General features: G+C 39.9%; 3 protein-coding genes across 4 annotated transcripts in view; 1 reads left to right on the plus strand and 2 right to left on the minus strand.

Moving 5' to 3' along the window:
• Nucleotides 1–726, minus strand: part of adam12a (ADAM metallopeptidase domain 12a) — a 74,567-nt gene extending 73,841 nt beyond the window's left edge. The window contains exon 1 of the mRNA XM_079334187.1: nt 127–726. Within this exon, the coding sequence (XP_079190313.1) occupies nt 127–229 (103 nt within the window). The 5' untranslated portion in view covers nt 230–726. The remainder of the gene's footprint in view (nt 1–126) is intronic.
• A 1,598-nt stretch (nt 727–2,324) lies between these two features.
• On the minus strand, nt 2,325–22,095 carry cUnh10orf90 (chromosome Un C10orf90 homolog). Its single transcript, XM_079333803.1, has 11 exons — nt 21,957–22,095; nt 21,065–21,827; nt 19,269–19,335; nt 16,264–16,355; nt 13,399–14,692; nt 10,202–10,354; nt 9,808–9,938; nt 8,899–9,070; nt 7,373–7,436; nt 6,633–6,723; nt 2,325–3,888 (listed from the first exon to the last, which is right to left on the minus strand). The coding sequence occupies exons 2-11, from the start codon at nt 21,668–21,670 to the stop codon at nt 3,850–3,852; spliced, it is 2,709 nt and encodes a 902-aa protein (XP_079189929.1). The 5' UTR covers nt 21,671–21,827; nt 21,957–22,095; the 3' UTR covers nt 2,325–3,849.
• A 2,001-nt stretch (nt 22,096–24,096) lies between these two features.
• dock1 (dedicator of cytokinesis 1) overlaps nt 24,097–26,515 on the plus strand; it is a 179,904-nt gene continuing 177,485 nt past the window's right edge. For both annotated transcript variants that reach the window (XM_079334262.1, XM_079334263.1), the window contains exon 1: nt 24,097–24,349. In XM_079334262.1, the coding sequence (XP_079190388.1) occupies nt 24,307–24,349 (43 nt within the window). In that variant the 5' untranslated portion in view covers nt 24,097–24,306. The remainder of the gene's footprint in view (nt 24,350–26,515) is intronic.

Here is a 26,515-nt window from a genome sequence, read left to right on the forward strand (position 1 = left end):
TACAATTAATGCTTCAGGGTAAAGGTAAAGGTAAAGCTTTTTCTTTATGTTTCCAACTGTCTGAATTTCCATCTTTTGCGCATGGACCTTTTTTCTTTTCTTTTTTTTAAATTTGATACATCTTACCTTCCGTAGATTGGGAGAGCGCGCTGTCAAACACCGACACAGTGACAGATAAAGCCTGAAGTGCTGTCAAAATAAACTTCAGACTCCAGCACCCGAGATTCATGATGCCCGGCTGAAGCGTGGACGGGACTGACCAACTGTTTCACTGCTGCACAACCATCATACAACCACAGTCCTCCAGCAGCTGATGTGTAAGATCCACACACACACACATACACACACATACACACAAACACACACACACACAGAGAGACACACACGAATAAAACCACTTCCTGAAATATGATCAAGTCAATGAGGGGTGCTTTTAGGAAATCCCAACGACAGCTGATTCAGCTCCTTGCACTTTCCCCATTCAGAGGTGTCCGAGTCAGAATCTGCCTCGCGCACCAAAAAAAAGTGTTCAGAAGTAGAGCGCGAGCGAGTGAAAACATGACGAAATTCAGAACCCGCCGCTGTCTCAGTCGCCCACTGGAATGACATCAATTCCACAGCAATTACTGAGGAGAGAAGTGTTGTCTTATGAGTGGGGACCATGTGCTTCAAAGAAGCGCTCCGCCAGGTCCTAGAGCCGCCTCTCGCGCTCGAAGAACTAGTACATCAAAGAACTACCGCAAACAAGCCAAGAACAAGTTCCGTTTTGTTCCTTCAGAACAAAGTCCTGTAAAACTATGACATGCACTTTTGAAATACTGGGAACAAAAATGGGAATATGCATAAGCCTACTATTAATTAAAAAAAAAAATAATAGAGGATGTTTTCAAACCATATTTTAGATCAAATAACTTAACTTGAAATAGTGGAGAATTCCAGAAGCCTCTTTATGACACGTGCAAATTAGACCAGAAACAACCAAATAATTATATATACATTAACTATATCTTGTCATTCCTGCCGCCTGCTATGTGTGAAACTCAGATTTCTATGTCAAAGATTGTGAGTTGCACATGAGACATTCGACATTAGTAAAGTTCTTGTTTTGTTTGTTTTGAACACTTACTCGTGTGCAGGAGGAGATCAGCAAAGAGGTCATTGAAGTACCTCAAGGGAGCTTTAAACACATCACACAAACACACAAAAAATAAAATAACGATGGATGAAGTGGTAAAACTTTTCTGAAATTTCAGAAATAATAGTTTGACTCGTAAAATCTTGGCTTAACATTGTTTCCAGAGATACCAAGCTATAAGTATGAGTTGCAGGTGCTGATTCCCTTTGGATCATTGAAAAGAAAATCCAAATTTGCTTGGTCTCACTTCTCAAATGTGAGAATTTGCAGCTGTATTTGTTTCACACAGTTGCAAAATGGTCATTTGACCTATTTTTATTTGTTTAAGACCGACGTGTCAGTGAGAGCAAACAACCAGACATTGCACATTCAGTAATTCTAAACATTTCAGGGAGAACTGTCTATAAGTCAGATAACAGATATTTGCACGCTATTTAAAATCTCACCTGATTTGAACAGAACATAAAAGAAATTTAACTAAGTGTTTTATTTTGAAAACAAATCAGTTAACTTCCGGGCCCATCCTTGCTGTCCTTCATTGGTCTTTATCTAAAGGGCTTAGGGCACACACTTTTCTGTAGCAGCCCACACTGGGTGTAAATTTGAATATTACAGCCTTCAGCAGTGACTCACAGATATCATGTTGTACTGTTAGAAAGTGAAAGCAGCATTGTGTGAAATAAATACTAAATGGTAAATCCAAAGGAGTCTGTTTTTCATGTAAAGAGCTCCAACAAATGGACAACATTTATTTTACTTAAACAACTATATTACAGTGACAGCAGTCACTGGATGTGTGATCAAATCAAAGTGATGTGTTTAAAGTCCAATGCACAGAAAACTCAATTTCTAAAAATTCTTCTCCCTGGATCAAATATGACTGTCAACAAAAGGAGTATTTCTCTGCCATGCCGATGTTGCTGGGACTCAGTTATAGGACGTTTGAAAGAGCTGATCTTTTGCGCTTTTTTTTTTTTTTTTTTAGAACCAGCGAGATGCTTGGAGGAAGCCGATAAGATGCAAAGAGAAGCAGGGAGGGAAATCTGCCTTTTGGTTTATGTGCAAGGGCAGATATAGTGCTTAGAAAAAAGTCCTAGCTTTTCTATCTAACCACTGTTATTATATCAACGCAGGTTTAAATAAACAAAACTGCTCCAGAGATTAAAGACACATTTCACATATGGGGGGAATTTAATTTATTTTTTGAACACAACTTGAATATAAAAGGCTTACAGAGCTAAATTCTCTGTTTTTTTATGTTACATTGCTAAGCTAAGATGAGAAAATAAAGGACAGCAATCCTTTCTCATCCACACAACATAGTTAAAGAACCACCCTCAGTAATGAGTGGTTTTACATTATAGTTCAAAATGACTAATTCAAGAAAGAAAGAAAGTTGTTTGAACCATCAATTATATTATAAACACTCTCTTACCATCCAAAACACACACACAAATACAAATCTGAAATACAATCTAAACAATAGTCGTTAGGAATCATCTGTCAGCCAATGAGTGTCAGAATCAGTGCAAATTTAGATGGATGATGGAACAGCTGGGCTATGAAATAACTCCAAATGAAAGGCTAATGAGTAAAAAAAAAAAAAAAAAACAGTGAAGAATACTGTCAACAATGACTGCTCTGTTGTCTATTGTTCCACAAATAAATATTCACACATCTCACTTTTGATTTACGCCAAGTTCCATCTTATTTTAAAGCTTAACTCTGAGGACAGGATCAAATGGCACACATCTAAATCTGCCATGACAGGCTCTGGTCCATCATAGACAAAGACAGAGACAAAAGCTCCTTTCAAATCAGCACTTTCCATTAATGGGGCATTTCCAGTGAAGGAGGGTTCACATTCCTCCATCTTGTATGGAGTATGATGGCAGAGCTCACTTCAGATTTTCCTCCTGCCCTGTGCTTGTATAATGAGGACAGTGGTATACTGTGGTAGACTGTCCTGGATGAGACCCTGTGAGGCATAATGAATGATTCTGTCTTATATCACTGCTTCACATCACATGAGATCATGTGAAAGTGGCTGCATGAGGACATCAGTGCAGTATCGTGCAGCGAGGGGTTACTCTGCATCTCGTTATGTATTCTGGAAAGAAAAGGCAATTTGCAATCAAGTGAAAACCAGATAACGCAGATAAACAGCATACGTTACCGGTTTTAGATAATGTATCTCAAAAAAGGGTTCGGACAGTGCGCTCGAACTGACATGAGATTACACAAAGGCAGAACATTAAGACATGATTTAACTCAGTACATTGTATTTGACCATCTTTGTAATTGCAAACCAAAAGGGCAGGCAGGACAGCTGAGTCCCAGAGAGTCTGTTTTTCCCCAAAGATGAATTTCTCAGAAACCCAGAGGGTCATTCAACAAAACCTTCTGATTTGAGAATCTTCAAGGACTGTTTCACTGAAATCAGAATAATTCTTTTTTTATCGAGATGGGCAGAAAGGTATTAGAAGGTTTTGAGAAGACCTTCAAAACAGCGCTAAGTTATTGTCGAATAAAATTTTGAGTGCCCTGGATTTGTCGGTCAGAAAAACACGTCAATCTTTGTAACTTGAATATAATGCTTGTGAATGGGAGGAAGGAACATGGCTGAAGAAAAAGTCACAGATATTGCAGGTCACTTTCAGCAATGTCAAAGGTCAATGTTCACTTTTCCCTTCAGAAACTGCGACTGTTGTCACTCAGCTGTTGTCCCTCTGAAGAATTCGATTCAACAGTTTCTGCAATGAGAGAAAATAAAAAGATGATAAAGACAGTTATGACAGAACTGAAACACTGGATTATGTGCATTGGTGTTGACGATAATCACGGCTGTTATTATCTTATAGGAGCTTGGCCTGTAGCCCTGGGCCAATTATCCATAGACAGCAGTGCTGACATTAAGTAGCTTAGCACAACCTACAGAACGACATTGCTTTAATCAGGTTTCTGTTTTCTGTTTAATTAAACACACTCTGCCTCATCAACGTAACAAAGGCCAAAATGGAACTGGCAGTAACTGGACTGTTGCCAAGCAACACATCAAAAAAATCTTAATACATTTCTTATATCTACCGTCATACAAGCTACTTTGTATTTTGTAAATGTATCTAATGTCTCAGTTCTGGTTGCCGTTGCTTCGGTTGCCTTGGTGACTCTATGGTCCTAGATATTAGTGTTGACAGCCAATTAGTTAATTCATTAGCTTCTATTTGTGTGGAGCAAATACTAACAAATGTTATCTTGAGACACTTAACAAAAAAAGCAGATCTACACTGTAACCTTCATTACATTATCTTTTACAGAGAACAACATTAATCTGCAATGTGCAGAGCACTTGGGAACATTTAGCAAAGTGGCAGAATCTTCCTCACTGTTGTACTGTAGATTTTATTGGACTGTACAAGATGATACTGTTTCCTGTTCTCTGTATCGTACAGTCTTTTGTCTGATTACAGTACAAGCTGTTGTACAATAATCTCTTCAGACAAGGTGGAGTTACATACGCAGTGAAAAGTCCCGGTGCTGTGGTACTCTATATTTCGGCACTTATGGAATGCTTCTTGTCCAATCAGATTGCTTGGTTGCAACTATTGTTTTTTTTTTTTTTAATAATGGGTGTAGCTTGCAAAAATATTTAAAAATTCTCAGGTTGGAATTGAACCATCTTGTGCAGAATACATGATGGTAACCTTCAACACCGTCCAGCTCCCCTTTCAGGACATGCTTGATCTCTGGCATCGTCCTCCCTCTTCCCTGTGTTATCTGCCGCAGCAGCAGTGTGGGTCGAGCAGCTGTGTGCGGGCACCCCCACACTGTCTGCAGCTCGGCTGAATGGTGGCACTGCACTGTAGCCGTCTCTGCCACTGAAGGGCCTTTGTTTCAAGAGGAACACAGGCCTCATACACACAGCAACAATGACACCGTTCACAGTTTCTCTCCATAATGAGAGAGAGAATGTGCGCTGCAGAAAGAGCTACTGAAATTCCTCCAGCAAATTAAACCCAGTTTTGTAACAGGCGTTAATTGTTGACTCTGCAATGAAACAATAATTAAAAGAACCAACATGGACATGCTGGAAATGCATCTGAAGTGTCTTTTTTTCCACCAAAACTGCATGCTCTAATTCAACTGGGGAGAGAAGTGCAAAAAAATAATAAAAGTTTGGTAACAGCGACCTCTGCTGGTTGGATACATACACTGCTCTAAAAGCAAATAGGAGAGATAAGATATCTTTATTGTCACTGTACAAGTACAACGAAATACTGTTGAAGCAAGCCTGTAGATGCCTGATTTCAAAATATCCAAAATTCTAAAACCAATATACAAGCTGCAGAAGATCCCACAATTCTTTAAATACTCACTTATATGGGACTCGTTTAGGAAATAAATTTAATCCATTTTATCAGTGTGTGTTTTTTTCCAGGGCAACACTCAATCAGTATAGAAGCTCTTAGTCAAAGGACATGATAAAATGTTACTGCAATGCTACAAATTACAAATTAATACGTTTTCATGACTTTGGTCGACTTTCCAACCTGTGGCTCCTTTCCTCATGTCCCCCCCCCCCTCTCTCTCTCTCTTGCCCCGGGTTTTTGACTTTACCCACCGTTGTATCTCTAAATAAAGGCATTAAAAGCCCTTAAAATAGATCGTAATGAGAGCTAACTTGAAAACACAGGCTGGTCGATCAACACTGGAGAACAACAGATAATATGACAGCAACACCTAATCTTTTTAACACTAATGTAGATGTTCGCTGATTTGACAATGAATAATAAAAGAGAAGTTGTATTTAATGTGCTGTATGGAAAGTAATGCAGTTTCAATCACAATACTGAACATAACGTTGAGAAAAAAAAAGGCCAGATACTCAATACAGTAAAATGAGACCACTAAATAGTCCAACCAGAGCATACATACTCTCATTAATAATAGTTAAACAGAGAATTATGTCGGCCTTTGTCGTCAGTAATTTATTGTATTTCCCAAGGCCAACAACCTGTCAGCCCAACAAAATCCAGAAATAGGCTTTGCATTCATCCAGCTCCTTTTTCATTTAGCTTCAACAGCTGCACTGCTCTGAAGGCACAAACAGCGGCGTTATTTCTACAGCCATTTAGTGTTAGCCGTTACTGCAAAATGTCTCAACCTTTGCGAGGTTTAATTGAGCTTGTAAGAGAAAGGTGTGTGTTATTACTTGCTCAATTGCGTGTGGGTCATATACACAATTAATGTTCTGTTCAGTGTCTCAGGCTTGTTAAATACTTGTTAACTCTGGGGGCAAGCTGTTTCGGGTTATCTGCTGTAATTCCATAGGGATTTCATTTCAGCTCTTTTTTTTTTGTTCTATTCATAATTCCCTAAGATTTTTCCTGATATAATTGAAAGCATTGGAAACTTTGACTTCAGAAAAAGTAAAATCTTTGAATAAAAGTCGTGAGTACAGCATATCTTAGTTTGGACAGAAACATAAAGATATTACCTTTTTGAAAAGTTCAGCCCGCTGTTTGTTGCTTAGAAATGCCTCCTTTTTCTTCTCTTCCTCCTTTTTCCTCTTGACCTCTGCAGTTGTTCTGTAACAGAATCATCATTTAGTGTCTTTTATGGGTGCTGTTCAAGACGCTGATACGGAAAATTAAGAATAAAGGGCAGATATTGAAACAACTGACCAACACGTATGCATCTATTGACATTAAAAAGAAATCAAAACAGAGTCAACAACAGTTCAGAGTACACTGACTGAATTTTATGTAGGAGGACTATACTCTGCGGCGCCAGTGGACTAGCGGTTAGCGTGTGCAGCTCATGTACAGCGGCTTAAGTCCTCGAGAGTGGACTGCCCAGGTTTGAATCCAAACTGTGGTTCCTTTCTTGTATGTTTTTCCTCACTCTCTCTACCTTATTTCTGACTCAATCCACTGTCCTAACTCTAAAAACAACCAAACAAGTACTATACTCTATGATTGAGGCCACAAACACCCTGGTCTAATATTTTCTTCTATCAGTAAGTGGATTTGTCAGAAAGCAAAGTAAAAACAGAAAGGTAAAAAAACATAACTGGAGTGAAAGGCCTGTCACACAAAAAAGAGCAGCTTGTTTTGGATGGAGATGTCACACTGATACCAGCTCTGCCTTCACTTAGTGAAAGCGATAAGGATGAATCCGTCTACAAAGGAGAAGCCTCTGACAGAGTGCCAAGATGGAGATTGAGATGGAACTCACTGCTTAGATCTGGGCTGCATCTCTTTCCCGGTAATGGCTCTGTCTCTGGCTTTGAAAAGGTTATCTGGAAACAAGAGCATGTACGCACACATTCGAATAAACACACACACACACACACACACATAGAAACACACAGATAGGCAATGCTGTTTGAGTTTCAGGCTGTACAGCAGTAGATCACGGAAGTTTTTTTCCTGGTATTTGAAGAGCCTAAAAGGTTTCAATGTTACAAAAACTTCTGCAGTCTCCTTAAACAGTGTCTCTAAAAAGGACATTATTACACTTCTCTTATAATTTCACCAGTCATACCTATGATGGAAGAACCTTGACTTTTAATAAACACTAATACAAGTTCATCATATTTTTTTTAACACTGATTAACACTGAAAAATGTGATTTAACAGGTTTAAATCTGACTTTTCAAGCTTCGGTTGCTCCACGTGTATGTAACTGTATCGACCAGTAGAGGGCAGAGAGAGCTACAAAACCTCTCTCGCATCTCTTGATGTTCTTTATCATTTACAGTGAAGCCACGGTGTCTGAATGGAAATCTCATCAGACTGAACACTGCATAGAGAACTTAATGACATTTGAAGGTCAGATAAATATTTCTTCTGCTGCAATCCAAAGCTTGAGCTTGCCATCATTCAGAAACCTTAGAAGAACACTTCAATAACATCTATCGAGTAAAGCTATTTGTTCCCAATCAAACTTTGTTATTGTATTTAGTCACAGCTTGTCTCAGTGCCCGAGTGTTCTCTCTAACCACATAATATAGTTTAGATAGATGATGTATCAGACTGAAAATGTCTTTAAATGTGTTTTAGATGCCAGTCTCTGTGTTACATCCAATATAAAATACATCCACTTTTTAGTCTTTTTATAGGTCATAGATGTTATAACCTCTATAGAATTTACTACTGTTTTCAAAACAATTGAACTTACTGCCTTTGATAACAAATGATATGGTCTCTCTGTTTTCAAAAGGTATTTAATGTTTATTTTTAACCTGTTTTTCTATTTAGAGTGATTGATATAGCCTAAGTATAAATTCTTATCAATGTTTTGGAGTAGCCTTCTCTCTGGTGTTCATGTCGACTTTATTAAGATTCCACCTCAGTAAAATAAAAAACATGGTCTGTCCATATTTTAAACTATAATGACAACATTTTAGTTTACACCTAAATACTCATAATTTTTTCTTAAAGCAACAAAAGCACATATTTATTGCTGTGTCAGATAAATGTGGCCAGTTTCACGATGTAAACTCACTCTTCTTAAAATGATATGAGGCTGTGTTATTGTATTGTTGGACCACCTTTCAAAATATGACTGTGAAAATGTTATATAATGCATGAGCCTTGATAAAAACAACACATATTTGCTGAAATGGCTCCCCTTGCTCTTTGTTCTGTGTCTGTATGTGTGTGTGTGACTGCTCATGTGGCAAACGGCCACTGCAGCTGCAACAGGACAATAGGCATTACAGTAGATGAGAGAGGTGAGGATAGCTGTTGGCACCATACCCTTCATAGAGGTGGACCGGGCACTGGGGGCTCTCCTCTGCCTGGGAGCAGCATCAGACTGTAGGCCTCTTGAATGTGCCAGCTCCCTTCTCTCCTGTGATCTCCGCTCCAGTTCTCGCATTCTGCCCTGAGAACGACTGATGAAGTCCGGTCTGGACCTCTGCAGTGCTTCCTGCCAAATACCAGAAACAGATTTCTCTTTTCAACTTTTCAAACCCAAGTGGCCCTGGAATATAACCCTGGGGCATCCCATGGTAAACTTAAAAGTTCGTGCAATAATTTTGTCGTGCCCTTTCGCTGACACTGTAGAGTATTTCAGAAGGCACTAATCTGAGGTTGTATAAAATACCCAAGGGAGGTTAAGATAAAACCTGAAGGCTCAGATAATTCAGTACATATGGGTTAAACAGAAAATAGCTTAATACTTCTGTGAAAACTGTCGAACTTGTAATGAAACACACTAAAATGAATGCTGATGTCTCTTCATGTGCTTTTTAATGCTTTAAACTAAAGGTGTCGGATGCGGCCTTTTTAAAACTTTTTCCACAGCAGAACATTTGTTTGACTGTACAAAGATAGCAGGATAAAAAAATACTACTTGAACATGTACAGGACAAAATCATCAAATAGATCATGGGCAACAGTAGGTCAACAAGGCAAAATAAAAGATCCTCATAAAAGGTCTGATGTTCATTTTTCCAGCTTTTCTTGAGTATACATTTGAGTATAATCTCCTTATTCTCCAAAATGAAATGATATCATAAAAGAGAGAAATATCATCAATTAATGAAACTAGTTGCCATCCTAATAATGGTGTCTATTTGCCTAACCGTTGTCGATGAAGAATTACATTCTCGGACAATGTGTTATCTAATTAGTTTATAAGCTAAAATATACTTCTGAGCTTACCTGTAGAGAAATAGTTTCAGGTGACATTTTAGGTTCCAGACTCGGTGGAACCCTCGCGTCACGAGTCTGGTTGTGGTGCTGGACTGGGTTTTGATCTGGACAGGGCTCCATACACGTCTCCTTATCTGTCCCTAAACAGGTAGAGAAAAGCAAAGTGTCTACATTTCAGTTACACCATCTTAAACCTCTGGGCCTGCTCCTGTGTGACATAATACTTATTTGTGTGAGTCTAATAAGCAGCCAAAGAGTTTTCCTATATCCTTATCGATTCACTCAAGGATACATAGAAGCAAAGTGCGGAGCTAGCAATATTTTTAGCTAATTGTAACAGATCAATATTTCATACCACGATAAATGATGACTACATAAGAGGGAAAGAAAGAGATAATAATACCCATATTTCCCTGAGGTGATGCCGTGGAGTCTTTCTCGGTTTTTCCATGTGGTGTTTTCTTGCTACTGAGTTGTCTTTGGAGTTTGATATTTGCGATGATGGCAGCTGCATTGAGGGCAAGCACTTCCTCTGGAGACTGATTTGAGTCGGGATCTGAAAAGCAAGAGGACTTTGATGTTGCTGAGGAGATACTAAAATAGTGACACTGGCTGATATTGAGCCACTATTAGACTGCTGCACAGCACAGGCAGATTTGAACACAGTCTCTGAGGATCACTGTACAAAACATTGAAGTCAAGTAATGCTGCCTAAGGCCCTTCTAATAAACTGAGTACACTGTTAATAAATTAGATTAAGGAAGCACAATTAATTTCACACTGAGAAATGTCATTATGAATACAGAAACAAATCCTTTCACATATCACTTATGTACTTGAATCCTCAGCATGCCTCGAAAAAAGCTTAAGCAAACTGTTTCAGCCATTTTAAATAATCACGCAGTGTTGAGAATATTGGAGAAAATTGAGTCAGACTTGGGTCAAAAATGTAAGGACTGAATTGATTACGACTTGAGTCCAGACCTAAAGCAAAAACATTTGGGTCCCAATTAGAAAAGCAACAGTAAGCTGGGGTCATGTGTCCCTTAACCTTATTTTGTTGATTCTTTAGCAAAAGCATTAAAAGACATTTGAGTCTTGGAGTGTTGGATAGCCTAGTTTCTATGTTGCATGCCCCATGTAAGATGCTGTCGTTCTCAGTGTGCAGCCTTGAGTATGAATTGGTGCCCATCAACCCCAACTCATCAACCCCAACTTCCTCATCCCAACATGTCTCTCGTCAGCTGTGCTATCCAATAAAAAAAATTAAAAAAAACCTCAGTCCTCACTCTCACGCCCCTTATACTTCAAGGCAGGATATGTAGGTCTCTCTACTCCTCATCTCCAATGTAAAACACATGCTTGTGTCATCCTGACCCAGCATCGAAAGTATTAACAGAGGCATAACGGGGGGGAGATGTTGGCAATGTGAAAAGTCAGCAGGGCAGAACTTGTGTGGGCATGAGTGTGTTTGTAAGTGAAGCTCCTGCTGTTTGGTTACATGTTGTGCTTTTCCAACACCATAACACAATGTCATATCACAAAATGGGACACCAGTATTGCTCCGTTTTGGATGCCATGCTGGCAGAAATGAGTTGTGGACATGTTGTGGACTAAAGGGCATTAATGTGCACTTAAATAATGAAGACCTGGAAAATGACTTACCGTAAATTCCGTACTATTGAGCGCACCTGGATATAAGCCGCACCGGCTAAAAATAAGTAAATAAATGTATTTGTATATATATAAGCCGCACTTGATTATAAGCCGCAGGTGTCCACGCTATAACAAGAGCTATTTACACAGACGTAGGCTACCGGTAACATCCGCAAATACTGTAGCGTCCGTACGGACGTTAAAGGACGACGAATAATAACAAATAATAACTTAATAACCCGATCACTGTCGGCCGTGACCACGCCGTTTACAGCAGAGAGCAACACATAACTTGCCGTAACAATCCAACTCTCTCCCCCAGCGTTCTCTCATACAGCCACTCAACACGTTCTCGCTGGTGCATTCACTGACTCTCCACATAATCGGAATTATGAACACATTATCAACTACTGACTTTACAACATGAACCGTTACAATACGAAGCCTAGCCGACGGTGTCTGTAACACGGCTGATGAAAAAGATGACCGTAATATATTTCACAAGAAAAAGTCCATCCATTCACTGCCTCAGAATGACTTCATTACTCACTTCCTCAGTCTCTGTTGTCGCTGTCAGTGTCATCTTAACGTGCAGCAGCTCTGTTAGCTTCTTTGACAGCCAGGTCGATCGCCTTTAACTTGAAAGCTGCATCATATGTATTTCTCTGTGTGTTTTCCATGATGAGGGTGCGTGCATGAAGCGCAAAATGACTGATATTAAGATCCGACGTGACGAAGTCAAATGTTTTTGCGGCAGAAGCTCATTGTCCCCCAAGAAAAATCCATGCATTAGCCGCACCGGAGTAGAAGCCGCAGTGCTCGAAGTGTGAGAAAAAAGTAGCGGCTTATAGTCCGGAATTTACGGTAGTTATGAAACCACCACCAGGATACCGTTGACTTAGACTAGAAATCTGACTAGAAGCAGGGGAAGCCTGTCTTTTCCCAAGGGCAAAGAAAAACAAATCATCCCAAATGACGCAGAATTAAATGACTCATCTTCATTGAGAGAATATTAAATGGTCAGTGGAGGCAACATGACGTCATTGCTCTCAGCCAAGAACTAGTTCAGCACTTGATCCAACAAAATATTAATGTATGAATTTTGGAAGATTGATTAGGCCAGGCTAACTGTTTCCCCAATTCAAGTCTTAATGCTAAGCTAAGCTAAACTAACCATCTTCTGGCTCTAACTCTGTTTATCAGACGGATATGAAATCTCATTCATAGAGGAAAATCAAACAATTGTGTTTCACATGAACCAAGATACCCTCAACACATGCCTAAGAAACCATACCACTCAAAACCTAAGTCCTATCTTACAAAAAAACAGATAACGTTGAGGGATTCAATTTTTCAATTTTAACTGGGGGAACAGATTTTTATCCTCACAACATAATTCCTTTCAGTATCACACCCAAATCTCATAGCGTCCTCGTAGGATTGTGACACCTACATTGATTCTAGCGCACTTTTCCTGTATTTTCACCATGTTTAGCAGCTTGTGATTTTCTATTCCTCTCATGTGCTGTCAGTATAATGTGGGACTAGAATAGATTATTCATGCAAAGAGGTGCGTGGGAGAATGAAAGAAGGTGAAAATGAGAAACTGTCTGTATGTGCCAATGGGGGCCTCTGCGGGTAGGTGATGCTATTTGACACTGTTGCAGATATTAAGAGTGAGTGTCAAACAGACTCAAGGCGGTAGATAGAGGAAGGACAATGCAATCCAATTAGGTCTATCAATAAGACATCAAAGATGAAAGACATATCAAACTGGAGAGTTCCAGAACCATAGTGTGTGTTATAACTTCAAGTAAAAACACACAAACGGCACAAGGGAAGGGTATATTTAGACATTGCCATCCTTTGAAAATGGAGATCAGAGACAAAGGGAGCCTGTGTGCTGACAGGAAAACTACCAGAGAGGGAAAAGAGAAGCCTTACCGGGGGCCTTGATGAGAGTTAGACAGGGGGACGCTCTCCTCCCTGCATTCTCTGGCGGCAATCTATCGTCTATCTCGTTTCCATTTGGCTGAAAGGTTTTTGCCTCCAGCTGACCTGTTTCTTTCACTGCCGTCCGTGGGCTGTCCGAGTTTGCAGGGCTGATTTTGGTCTCCTGTGGAAGCCCAAAGCTCCATTTCCTGGCAACTGGTTGTGTCACATCATCCTTGCTCGTTGTAGAATGTCCAAACACATTGCCGTAGCAGCTCTGTGGTCTTTGTGGTCTGTCCGATATCCGTCCAACAGCCCTCAGAGAGACCTCTGAGGCAGCAGGGGCTGCTATAGCAGGGGGGTTGCTAACAAATAGACTCAGAGTTGATCTGTGCAGACTTCCACCATTTTTCTCTGGTTCTGAAGCGGATGTGTTTTGTACTACAGGAGAGTTTAGCGTCTTTGTTGAGTCAAGATTGGGATACGAAGGTGTGACATAGTGCTTTGAATGGTTTCCCTGACTCCACGTGCTGTTTTCCTTGTACAGTCCTTCTGTGTAGCTGTGTCTAAGCTCAGGGTTTCTTGCCCCTACTTTGCCTCGAGTATAGCTCTCCCTATGCTCTGTCACTTTAATGATTGTAGCCTTTCGTCTTTGGACCACTGCGTCCAAAGCCTGGCTAACGGGTGATGTCTTTTCATTTTTTGCACTAGGAACGGGGCCAGAAACCATCCTTTGCTCTGTCACTTTGACTATTGTGGCCTTCCTCTGCACGGTGACCTGCTTGGAGTTTGGGTCCATGGATTTGTCCGATAGGGAAGGGGAATCATGAGATTTTGGGGAATTTTCCCGGGTATCCGACCCTGGCAAACTGGCTGATCTGCACACCTTCCTTGAGGAGATGGTGATGGAAGAGAAGCTAGCTTTGCTCTGAGGGACGATTGTAGTCACACTGGAGCCATTGTTTGTTCTACAAGGAGGTGCGGTTGCCTTAAAAGGCTGAACACTACTTGGCCTATGCAAAGGAGAACATGACCTGTATGGTTCTGTACTGTTTGTCGCTTGCAGCAGAGTTGGTGGTTTGCAGAGATCAGCAGCAGTTGTTTGATACAGAGGAGTTTGCTTGAAGCGCTCTGTGCTGTTTGTTTTAATCAGAGGAGACCTCCCACTGGGGTTCGAGCTGGTCTCTGTGGACTGACTTCCCCCAGGGAAAGCTGAAACCCTGTTGGTATTCCAGCCTCTCCTCAGAGCTGGCCAACCCACAGGTCTGTTGCCTTCGTTTGCATGAAAGCTTTGCTTCTCTGGCACCTAGATGAAAGAGAATCTATATGATAAATATCCTTAATTACATGTGACATCACCGCCCCCCGCCCTCCTGTTGATTCTAATGTCACTTGGTGAATGTTTTATCATAAATCAGCACAATGCCATTCATTAATCTTTCGTATATAAGCCCCTGTTTCCAAGCAGCAAAAAATGAGCACGAACACGATTCAATACAACATTGACAGACTGACATCTCTCTAATAGTTCATTTCAACAGCAGGTCAGCTGTCTTGTCTTGCTTCAGGGCTTTAGTGTTTGTTCTATTTAGTCAGATGACTCTTCCCATGCTTGACACAGCAAATGTCCCAGTAGCAATAAGAGGAGCAGCAGGCAAAGCCAGCATACAGCATGACTTATCCCTCACAGAATCACAATGAGACTCTATCCTCGATAGAAACCGAAAGGCAAAAACAGCAAAGACTTCGATCCTCGAGTTAGAGGGATACTGATGGTGTTTATGGAGCATGGAGTAATGTTCATGTGTACTTTTTACCAGTAGGTTTATGAAGTGAAAAAACCTTCCTGATCTTCTTATTGTGTATATGACATATACTGTATGTGGGTGAATTATAAACATGAATAAGATTAAGCTATTTGTTACTTGATTTTTTTAGACATTTCAACAAGGTCTGACCAGACAAACTCAAAATTCCACTATACAAAACATTAAACGTAAAGGTTATGACAGTATGGTTGAGGGAGGAAATGAAGTCCTGTTAAACCTGTTTAATCTTGAATACAGCAACGAGGAAACAGTTTGTCTTTTGTACAAAATGTCGAATTCTGCATTGCCTTGGGTAAATTCTGCAGCAGACGAGAGCACGCAGACCTTGACATCTATGATGATAGTGTTCCGCCAAGCAAAAAGTCTGACATCAGTCAGCTGTCTTTGTGTAGATCATAAGTAAACTCCTTTATTATTTCAGGAACTGTTTCTGCATTCTGATGAGGTACGGCTTAAAGAGGCTTTGACCTGTTATCTTCCATCGCTGATTTGTTGAGCTACTCTTGAAAGTTTGAACAGAACATCTCTTACTTTTCTTTCGAAACAAAAACTTCTCAATCTGATATCTTTTAATCCTTGATCCCTTGGACTGCTTCATCGTTAATGTGTGGCATTTATGATTCCCGCATACCTTTAGATGATTGGTAGACTGTGAATAATAAGTGGATGTAGCCTGTTGGATTCCAAAGCAAAATGCAATTAAATTAACATTTAGAAAACCAACAACATTCTTCGATAAAATGTATAAACATTTAAAATGTTTCTTGTAAGCAGTGAATTTGCTGCTTTCTAAATGCAGTATTGATAAATGACAACCCTTTGTTTGCAAACTGTGAGTGTACTGCTAAGCCAACACTGCAAACATGAATCTATCTCGGTTAGGAAATGGAAACACAGGCCAAAGCATCCAAATACATAATAATAGGATCAGAAGACTTCATTTTACCTCACTATTTAAGCAAATGTATTTGCACCCATCAACACATACAAACCTAAATAAAATATGATATCGATCCAAAAACATCATACTAAAGGTGCTTTCAGTTACCTGTTTAATTAAGCCAGAGCCTTGATCAGGTGTCTGCCACGTATTCACACCCCAAGCACCGGGACTGCCGTGACTTCTCTCCACCTCGCCATCTATGTGTTGAGGCAAAACAAATGATCCAGTGTCAGACGACAGACAAGACATACCCCCTCCCCTTTCTCTTTCATTCTCTCTCACACACACACACACACACACACACACACACACACACACACACACACACACACACACACACACACACACACACACACACACACACACACAGACACAGAAGCAAGTCATGCATTCCTGTGACTGTACAGCAATGTTGACAGTGTCAATAATTGACGTTGACACAGTAAAGTGAGTGTCGCACCACCCCTGGAGCCACTTCTCCGCTGCCTCAGGAGAGGCAGCAACTTGACTTGGTCTGCCTCTCAGCCCTGTCTGATACTCTGTACTGCCACCCAGACGGCTTTCCTGCCTGGTGGCTTTTCCACCTGCTGCCGTTACCATGGCGACTGGCTTTCACTTTGGGATAACCCTCAAATGTCATGTGGACCCCCACTCCCACACACACAGACTTGTTCTTTCATTTCAAGGCTGAATCCATGAAACAAGGTGGAAATTGCTCCATTTTGCAAATGTGGTAACAGCTGATAAACAGGAGTCTTTTTGACATACTGTTCAAACTCCTGTCATCTCCATATATCTCGTTTCTGTCTGTAAAAGGCTCCATACCCACTTAAGCCACCCCTCTCAATAAGAGCTTCTCTCATTACCTCCACTAGCAGAGCTCAAATGACCACTTTGTTCTGTATCAACAGCAGGCCATAATATCCCAGAGGAAAATAAAGAAGCAAGACCATATGGCAAACACCCCCTGATGTCCCCACCCTTCCAATTTATTCCTCTTCCTCATGAGTTTTATTTCAACAGTGAGCTCAAACAGGGTGGAAATTGGTCAGCCTGCCTAAACATGGACCCTTGGAGCAGAAGAACCAATTTATTATCATTTACTCATTAACATAAGGCCATTTTAAGTTTATTACAAGTGACTTTAATAGAGGGAGAGGGCACTGAGTGTCTGCACCGAGACCTCAAGTCTGATTAAAACTACTTTTGCAAGGCTGCAACAACCAGAAAGAGAGAGAGAGAGAGAGAGAGAGAGAGAGAGAGAGAGAGAGAGAGAGAAGAATGAAAAGAAGGTGGAATAATTTGCTAGCTGGAGTGTAACCAAGTCAATTCTTTTTAGCAAAACTGCAGTTGAAATTTCTGATAATGTCATTTGGTTCCAGATGGGGGATTGTGGACTTGAAAGTACTGAGAAACAGCAACTATAGCATCAAAACAAGATGCACTTGGATGATTTCAACAAGCATATTTGTTTTTCTTTTTGGCCGCTTACTTGAATTCATCTTGCACATTTTAACCATGTAAAATTTGTGTTTGTGCACCTGAATATTATCATTATTCACTGCAAAGTGAATAGGAATCTAAATATTTATGGCCTATTTAACTGGCTAGAAAGTAGTTTGTTATTATTCGTAGAGCACATCTGGTAATATTTTCTGTCAAACAGAAATCTACAATTTGTTCTTTCTTCATTAATCTTGCGATTGTGATTTGTGATTTCTTTATTTAAAAGGGACAACGCACATTAATTTAACTAGAGCAATAAAGTCACACATGTAAATGTGCTAGATTTAGCCATGCAGGCTAATTTTCATCCGCAGTCCCTGGCAGGTTGATGATATTTAAGAAAAACATCAGAAGGCAAACACTAAGTGCAAAAACATAGACACATAGTTCAACACAACGGTTGAATAGAATGGATCATGCAAACAAAATATTGCTAGCCATGGTTGAAAAAAAGGAAACTCTTGCCAACATTGAAGACCATATTGGGATGATAACAACAAGTTGCAATCTATAAATGATACCTTTACTTTCAACACGCCTGTGTATTTATTTTTATCAACTAACAATGTGTTTATGTTTGCAAAAATTTGTGTTTTCTTCGTTGTTGTTTGTCTAGTAAAAAAAAATATTGCGTGTTGTCTAAGGAGGGCGCCCAAGAGCCAATTTGCTAACTTTTTCCACCAGAAAATTTCCCCTTGAAAATTTTGGTGAGTTTTCGGCGGCAAAGTTGCAGAAGAATAAAAACCCTCCTTAGGGAAAACAATGGGATCCTTCGCACTGTCAGTGCTTCAGGCCCTATAAAAATAAAAAACAAATGTTAATTCTTAGGTTTACATTTCTTATATCTGTTCTTTCTATCAAAGTTCCAGTCGCTGCCATGGATAGATTACTTTGATTTCCACAGGCTGCCCAAGCCCTGCCAGGATAATCTATGTGTAAACAAGGACGAGGTTGAAAGATCAAACCCAGAGAGTGTCGAGCTGACATGTTCAAAGATAAACAGGACTCCTTCTCACATCAGTCTACATCTCTCCTTATCTTTCTGCCTCCAAAATTTCTTGTTTGTTATACTTTCACGTCTAGTAATACCGTTACCTTTAGCTGAAATCCATCCTGAATACAATGTTCCATATAAAAAAACAGTTTAACACAAATTGACTTTGCCTTTTAAGGGGTTTGTTTAAATTCATCATTCAGTCTGTATAATATATGTGTTAAAGAGGAGAAGGGCAATACAGCTGCAAGGAGCTGATTAGAGATAGGTAAAAGGTATGACTGAACAGAAATAAGCTTTTGATATCCCTCTACCAAACCCAGATAACTGCAGTTACCCTGTGACTGTCTTTGTTCTCCCCAATCACGTACTAAACATTATACTGAAACATATAGCCTAACTACAAGATTCATGGCGGGTGTATGATGGTTCTATCATTTTACAAAATGTGATTTTAAGTATTACTTTGAGGCAGATGTAGCTCTTGCATAGTTGTGCTCTTTTTTTTTTTTTTTTTTAATCATTAGGGTTATATAACTTAAGTGATATAAAAACACAGATGTTACACAAGTGTGTATCAACTAATGAAACAAATGACTTTCCGTCATACCTGAAGCTTGGATGGCTGCTGCCTGATTCTTCTGAAATGTTGGAGTGATGGGTTGTTTCAATTTTACCTGTAAAAAAAAGGCAGCACATTTTTAAAGTTGGGGCAGACACAGATTTGTGTTTCTCCTTGAAATAAATATATATTTATTGTTTGTATAGTAGCCAAACTATAAAGCTAATACTAAAAGTAGGTTAGCTTAGCTTCTCAATTGGCTGAAAACATATAGGCTACAGTAAGCCGAAGGCCTGATATTCAGATACAAATTACGGATTAAATGTAAATTGGTAATGTAAATTTATGAAACAAATCTACAAGCAGTTGGTTGGCTTGGCCTTCCATAAGGCTGAAAATTGGTCAAACAGGTTAACCTGGTTCAGTTAAAAAATAAAATAAGATCATTATGTTTGCAAGGTCAAATTGAAGCGAAATGCGAGTCATTTCGCTTAGCTTCATTACAATGCTTAAAGCCTAGCCTGTGTCTGTCCAAAGTTAACAAAATATATCAAACAATTAAGGCTTTCAAATCAATATGTAATATCTTGTGTGATTAATTTTATTGTGTAATGTTTTTTACTGAGAGTTTGATGAGTATTTTATTACTACCATGTTTGTAAGTTAGCCTACATATAAAGGTAACATTGTCATTGTCATTTTTAAATACTGAGCTCCCAAAAAGTAACAAAACCTAAACGCTTTCAGGCCTTACTACTCAACATGTTCAGTTTATGCGGAGAGAAAGAAGATAGGATTGATATTACTTTTCTGTTTGTACAGTAAATAAGCTAAAGCTATCAAAAGCAGCTAGTAAGTTTAGAAAAATGGACTGTCATTGCTTTAGTGTGCAATCATTAAAAACATGTTGCAATGATAACTGTAGGCTGACTGTCAAATGAGAAACATTTTCTTCTTTGTGCTACAAGGCAAAAGAGTGGATGTCTTATCCAATTCTGCAGAGAGAAAAAAAACAATGTAAATCCTCACTTTCTTGAACTATTTACCACACAATATCTCTCTGATCAAGGTCTCAAAACATTAGATCAACTGTTGATTTAGTAACTATTGGGAAAGTCCCTAAATGTTTACAATGACTGCACAAAATGTTCAAGTTGAAAGTCCCTGGAGATATGGTATATGTATCTTTTCTGTCAAAATTCTAATACAGCAAAGCAACTTATCTATTTTTATCAGTTCAATGGGTTATACTCTGTCTATTCAGTGTATTGCATCCTCTCAGGGCACAACACTCAGTTTCTGCCACCACAGAATTTAAATTAGCATAAACCTTCGGCGAATGCAAAGAGCTCCTGCAGAATAAGATGTTTTCAAAGGATGCCAGAACTCTGCCTTCTTCCTGGGTAACTGAGACTAGACTACAACTGTCTCACTGTGGCACTTTGTGTGTTGTAGTCTGCCCTGCCTGCCACGGTGCACCTTCACTTCCATAACACAGAACTTTGCCTTTGGACTTGCAGAGCTATACTGTCTAGCACGTAAGATTTGCAGTCACACAGCCTGAAAGGATACCATTGCTAATTCCAGGGTAAAGGAATCCAGCTTCTTTGCAAAAGCACATTTTGTTATCAGATTGATACCATAAAGAACAAATACTGCACAAAGACTATTCTTTCTCAAGAGAGAGAGCTTAAACGTAAAGGACAAAACTTTTTCTGTATTTTAAATCTTGAAGTATTTTATATGGTTACTCAAAAATACAAACCACTTGTGTAGCTTACCAGAATTATCTGTTCAAACATTTTGATTTCCTGATGAAAGTTCATTGTGTTTTGTGTATTTACCTTGCCAACAGAGGGGTCCGATAAAAGTTTTTGGTTGCGATTATCAGCTATTATCACTTTTCTTTGGATTGGCAGCCAACCAATTTTAACTGGAACAATAGAACTGAGTTGTGCCTGTTCCTTCTTTGGGGCCTGCATGATATGAGCTCTTTCCCAGCTTCCTCTGCGCTCCGGATGTGGGTAAAATCCAGTTTGGAGGGACTCCTGGCTTCCAAGTGAACTCTCACACAGACTGGGGGTACCACATGAAGATGAACCCCTGCTGAAAGAAGGAATCCAGGCACGTGCTGGCGTCTCTTTGTTGAGTGCAGGCATGGAAGTCGTCCGATCGTTGAAGACAGGCACTTGATCATGAACTGGGGCTCTCAGAAGGTCGCTCTGCATCCTCTGGAGGTGCTCCAGCCATCCTTCCAGGTTAGCACCTTCAATGGCACTCTGGGGCCTAGCTGCACGAGGGAATTGAGAATACCGGGGCAAAACCTCTCCCTCCGTTATGAAGCTCTCCCAGGAGGACTCATCTCCAGATTTCCTCCAACTCGGAGCTCTTCGTAGGTGGGCAGCTGGCCTGCGGAAAGTCATCTCTCTGGAGCTCGGGTAACCAGTCATAGTTCTCAAGTTTCAGCCCACGATAAAAGCTCTTTACACTGGTGGTATCAATGAAAATCCCCTGGCTCATATGGACTTCTTACTATAAGGCATGCTAGAAATGCACTCCAAGGAATAAGTAGCTACAAGAATGCTGGAGGTCATATTTGCTATGGACCTGTTACAAGAAAGCAATAGAATACAGTTAGAGATGACAGATAAATGCAGATTGTTCTAGCTCATAAAACAACGCAAAACTTCCTGCTTTCATTTAAGCACTTAAAGTGCTGCAGACACTTTAACTTACCAGTTGTTGAAAACAAACCCATCCTTTTTCAATTTCTTCCAATTCACACCCTCCTCTCTTTAGAGTAAAAACTCTCTGTCTTGATATAAACTAGGCGCTAGTGGGTACTGTCTCCAGTCAGGCATGTAGCAATGTGAGAGATGCTTTGGTGAACAAAAGAGTTACTCAGCACAAGCCTCAACATCCAATACAGAGAGGGAGATGGAAGGAGACAGCGGGGTGGGAGGGTTGATGAGAAGAAAAAAAAACACTTGTAGATGCAATGGTTGGCATAACAAGATTTCCATTTAGACAAAGAACACATTAACATTCAGCGTTTTAATAATCATAGCATCTAATTGTGGTTTAAGGCGAATCAGATGTGCCATGCAGAGTTTTAAAGAGCAAATCAAACGTCCTGACATTCAACCATTCCAAAGATTGATCAAACATCACTAACAAACTGTTTATCCATGTTTTTCCATGAGTCACTTACTGCTCCAGAAATCATCTTTGTTAAATTCCTCCAGTGTTTTATGCTGTGATCTCGTGGTTGGTGGCTGATGATGTGGAATTGCTACCCTCAAGACTCGGACAAAGCCATGTGACTTTTGCAAGGCCTTCCTAAAAAAATGGGCCAGTGTCCTCTTGGATAACTAACTGTGAGCCCACATGATGTCCCAGAGAGCATGAGTGAAGGGAATTTACAAGACAGAAGAAAATAGCCTCTGGCTGGAAGACAGATTGTGCATCAGATTTTAAAGTAAAGTTAAACAGCGATCTAAGAGACAGCTTCTTTCATACCAGAATTGGTAGTTGCTTTGATGCTTAATCAATTTTTGTGTTTCTCAGTGGATTAAAAGTCCCCAGATAGCTTACTTCCGCCCCACTCTGTGAAATATATTACACATTTCTTTAAAGGCAGGGATTAAACAGATATTTTAAATATCAGTTGTTGTGACCTGCTTTAAGACACCTCATCAAGCTGAGAAGAAGCTCATCAAGCTGTTGAGCAAATTGTTGCCTTTTGTCTGTTCTGCCTGGGAGATAACATAAATTAAAAATTATATTGAGCAAAGACAGCTTTACAAAAAGAGATTCAAACAATATACTGGTGTTTTTTTTTAATGGGAATAAGTATAAAAGTAACAGTGCCCTCCACTGGTAAGACTCTTACAAAACAAGTGGAGGAAGTTAGGCCAAATCAGGCCATTAGGTCATCAGTTTAAAAGATTTAAAAGATAGGAGAAACTTGCTGGACACAATTATTTTCCAAATCAGATAAATATATTTGAGTGAGAGTCAACTTTTTCCTTGAGACCCTGTGGCTCTGAGGAACAGCTTTTATTATTTCCCCACATCACTGCTCAGAATAACAGGCCGGCATGGACTTCAGTAGCTTCAACATAAAGCATACACAAATAGAAAGGCACATTGTTCAAATTTCATATAGCTCTATCATGCTTGTTTAGAAATACTACACATTTTCCAAATATATGATCTTATAGTACTGTTTTTTTCACACCAAAAGAATTTCCTCATAATTTAATGTAGCCTAAATAAAATTCCTGACTTCAATTAAAACATTATTAAAAACTTTTTTTTTTCTATTCATACAATTGATCATATTCCAACTATATTCTATTCTGTCTCTTCCATATCCCTGTGTATGTTAGGCTGTTGGCAAAATATTTAGCATTTTACTTTCAAACACTTTCTGTCTTCATACTTTCTATACATTTTGTGGAACATGCAGTTTCTCTTTTGGATGATCTTTGTTTAGGCCTATATACATACTATATATATACTAAGTGCAAAATGGAAATGCACCTAAATGTACCTAAAAAAAGAGCAAAGCCAAAAAGTTTCAACATAGCTTTAAAAACATCTTACATACCCGAGCATACTGAGATCATCACCTGTGTTGTGCATTTCTGTTTATAGCATACAAACAAACATTTACAAGACAGCACACAAGAATAAAAGCATAAACACACTGAAGTATTGCAGCACTACATCATCTTTAATAAAACATTATCGGGTTATTTGATCTTCAAAACCACATTTCAACTGAAGATTAATGCAAAATAAAGTAACCATATATAAGCCCCGCCGTCTCAGTATGAAATAACAGTGGGAGTTTAGCAGGACGTCTGCCTGTATGAACGCCTACAGGCAGAGAAAAAGTTGTGTTCCCTTCCTCCCCCTTGCGGACCGTCCTGTCACTGGTGGAAAATGGCTGCTCGGAGTAGTGCCCCAAAGCTCAGAGAAAACTGAGAAAAAAAAAGAGTCCACAATAAAACCAACAGGTCAAATCTGGACCTTTTTCTAAGCGGATAAACGACGACTCGGGGAAGTCTCGACACGGATAATGTCTCGCTGGGTGCCCACAAAAAAGGAAAAGTATGGTGTTGGTACGTAACAAAAGTTGCATGCTCCATCGTTAGCTCAGCCTTAGCTCTCTGTGCTTTCAGATTTGCTCAAGTTTTGGAAAAAGGGGATTTTTTGATTAGAAAGCCACCGGCTTCGTTGTTGTTCATGCGCAATGTGGACACAAATGTGTGGGTCGAATTTGCCTTTAAACTGTGCTGAGAATTTGCCTTCTAGTTTGCATGAAACGCAAAACAAGGAATGTGTGTCTATTGTGAGGAAGAGGATTGTGAGTGTGTGTGTGAGTGTGTGTGGATTGGGAATTGTTCGAGGCGCGCCTAGTTGTAGCGCTGTTTCCTGTGTTGTGTGGCCTCAAACTTCAAAGTAACTCACTAGTTCAGAAGCTACGCCACAACTTTTAAAGTTTGTGTCGTGTTGTTTGTTTGCGTTTGGCGCCAGGTCTCCAGCTCACAGATAGCCTGTTTTTTTGTTTGGGTATTGTCATTCCTCAAATGCTTTTAGAGCCTGGCCTGAGAACACTGTCCCGGTTAGCTTCCACTCTCACTTTCGGGGGATTATTTAACCACACTATAATTACAATCATAAAAAAAAGCACACGTTATTTAATATTGGCAAGAGTTTAATTTGAAAAGTGCTACTAAACCACAATATGCCCTCTGTGGCACTGTACTGATACCAATAGTTTATTTTATGGGCATGTTATCTTCACGTCATCTCATTTATCAGCAGCTTGTCTCTTGGCTACAGTGATTTAACATTTGATCAAGTACAGTTTTTACATAAATACTCAATTCAGAAAGTACAAACAAAAAGATCTATTAAACTAAATGTTTTTTTTTAATTTCTTACAGGTAACAGTTTTGATTACATAGAAGTTAAAATGTGTTCATTAGATATCATACCAGTAGAATATCAGAGTTACTTCTGAGACTGCCGAAAATCTGTTGTCTGGTAACAACAAGTAGAACACTTGCTTTCTTTAACCATATCAGATTGTATACACTACCCTAAAAAAGATCAGTTATCAAGCCGTGTTTCCACCAAGCAGTTCACTTGGGTTCGTCTCGGTACAGCGTGCCGTTTGTGGCGTTTCCATAAACTAAAACCAGGAAAGATCCCGAAATGACCGACCTGGACTGAACTTACTTTTTGATTCCCATCTGTTGGGGTGCAGAGTATTCACCATAAAAGTTGGAGCGAAACACTGCAGTCCGTTGATTGGGTTGAAAGGATCGTCACTTCCTGTTCGACAGTGGCAAACGCAACCCCCGCCATGTTTGAATATCCAGTTGATTGTTTTTCTTCCTCTTCTCTTAATGAAAGCTTGATTTGCTGGATGTCTTCCATCGTTGTTCTTTGTTTACTGTGTCACCTTTTTCTCCTTTGTTGAAGTTATTAGCAGGGTACACTGTGTCGGCTGCTATGATGTCAAGCTATTACGCAGCTGACGCGGCTAACAGCATCCGGCTTACACACCGACAGCCAAATACTGCAGTGTGGGCTGTGGAAAGGCAAACGGGATCAGGCTTTACTGAACCAAAACATACCAAACTGTACTGATCCATACCGGACCGCTTGGTGGAAACAGTCCTTTTTTTACCGTTTCATAAAAACAGTCACAGCATTAGAGTTGTGACTGTGAATTATACTTTTGTATGTGCATTATGTAACCCACAACATGAGTCCCTTTTAGCTGTGCGTCCCTTGGTTGGACTGAGGGATGCTGATGCTGAGCGATGGAAGAGTTCATCCGGATATTACCAAAACTCTGACTGGCGTCTCGCACTGCAGTTTCAAAATGAGCTCTGTTGTTTTCAGAGCAGAGGCCGGTCTATGTGGATCTGTTACCACGTTGATGCTCGAGCAGGGTTGGTCGGCTACTTTGCTCATGCTAACGATTGCATCAGTCCACTCTTGAATACCCCTTAGATCTTGACGTTCTACAAAAATCTCTGACACCATTCCCACGGGGCTCCCTGGATTCAGAGTGGGTGAGTCATTAGCAGACAGAGAGTCAGCTGCCACATGGCTGCTGCAGAGTGGTGGTAGGCTGCTGCACAGCTATTGCACTTTTAATACTCAATGTATGACCAAAATGTGCTAATGAGCCCTCTCTGAGATCTGTCATACTGGCAGCACTCACCGTGGGCCTATTTTAATTTCAGCCAAACTTTCGTCATAGTGTTCAG

The sequence above is a fragment of the Symphodus melops genome, assembly GCF_947650265.1.
Source record: "Symphodus melops genome assembly, chromosome: 21".
Taxonomy (NCBI): Eukaryota; Metazoa; Chordata; class Actinopteri; order Labriformes; family Labridae; genus Symphodus; species Symphodus melops.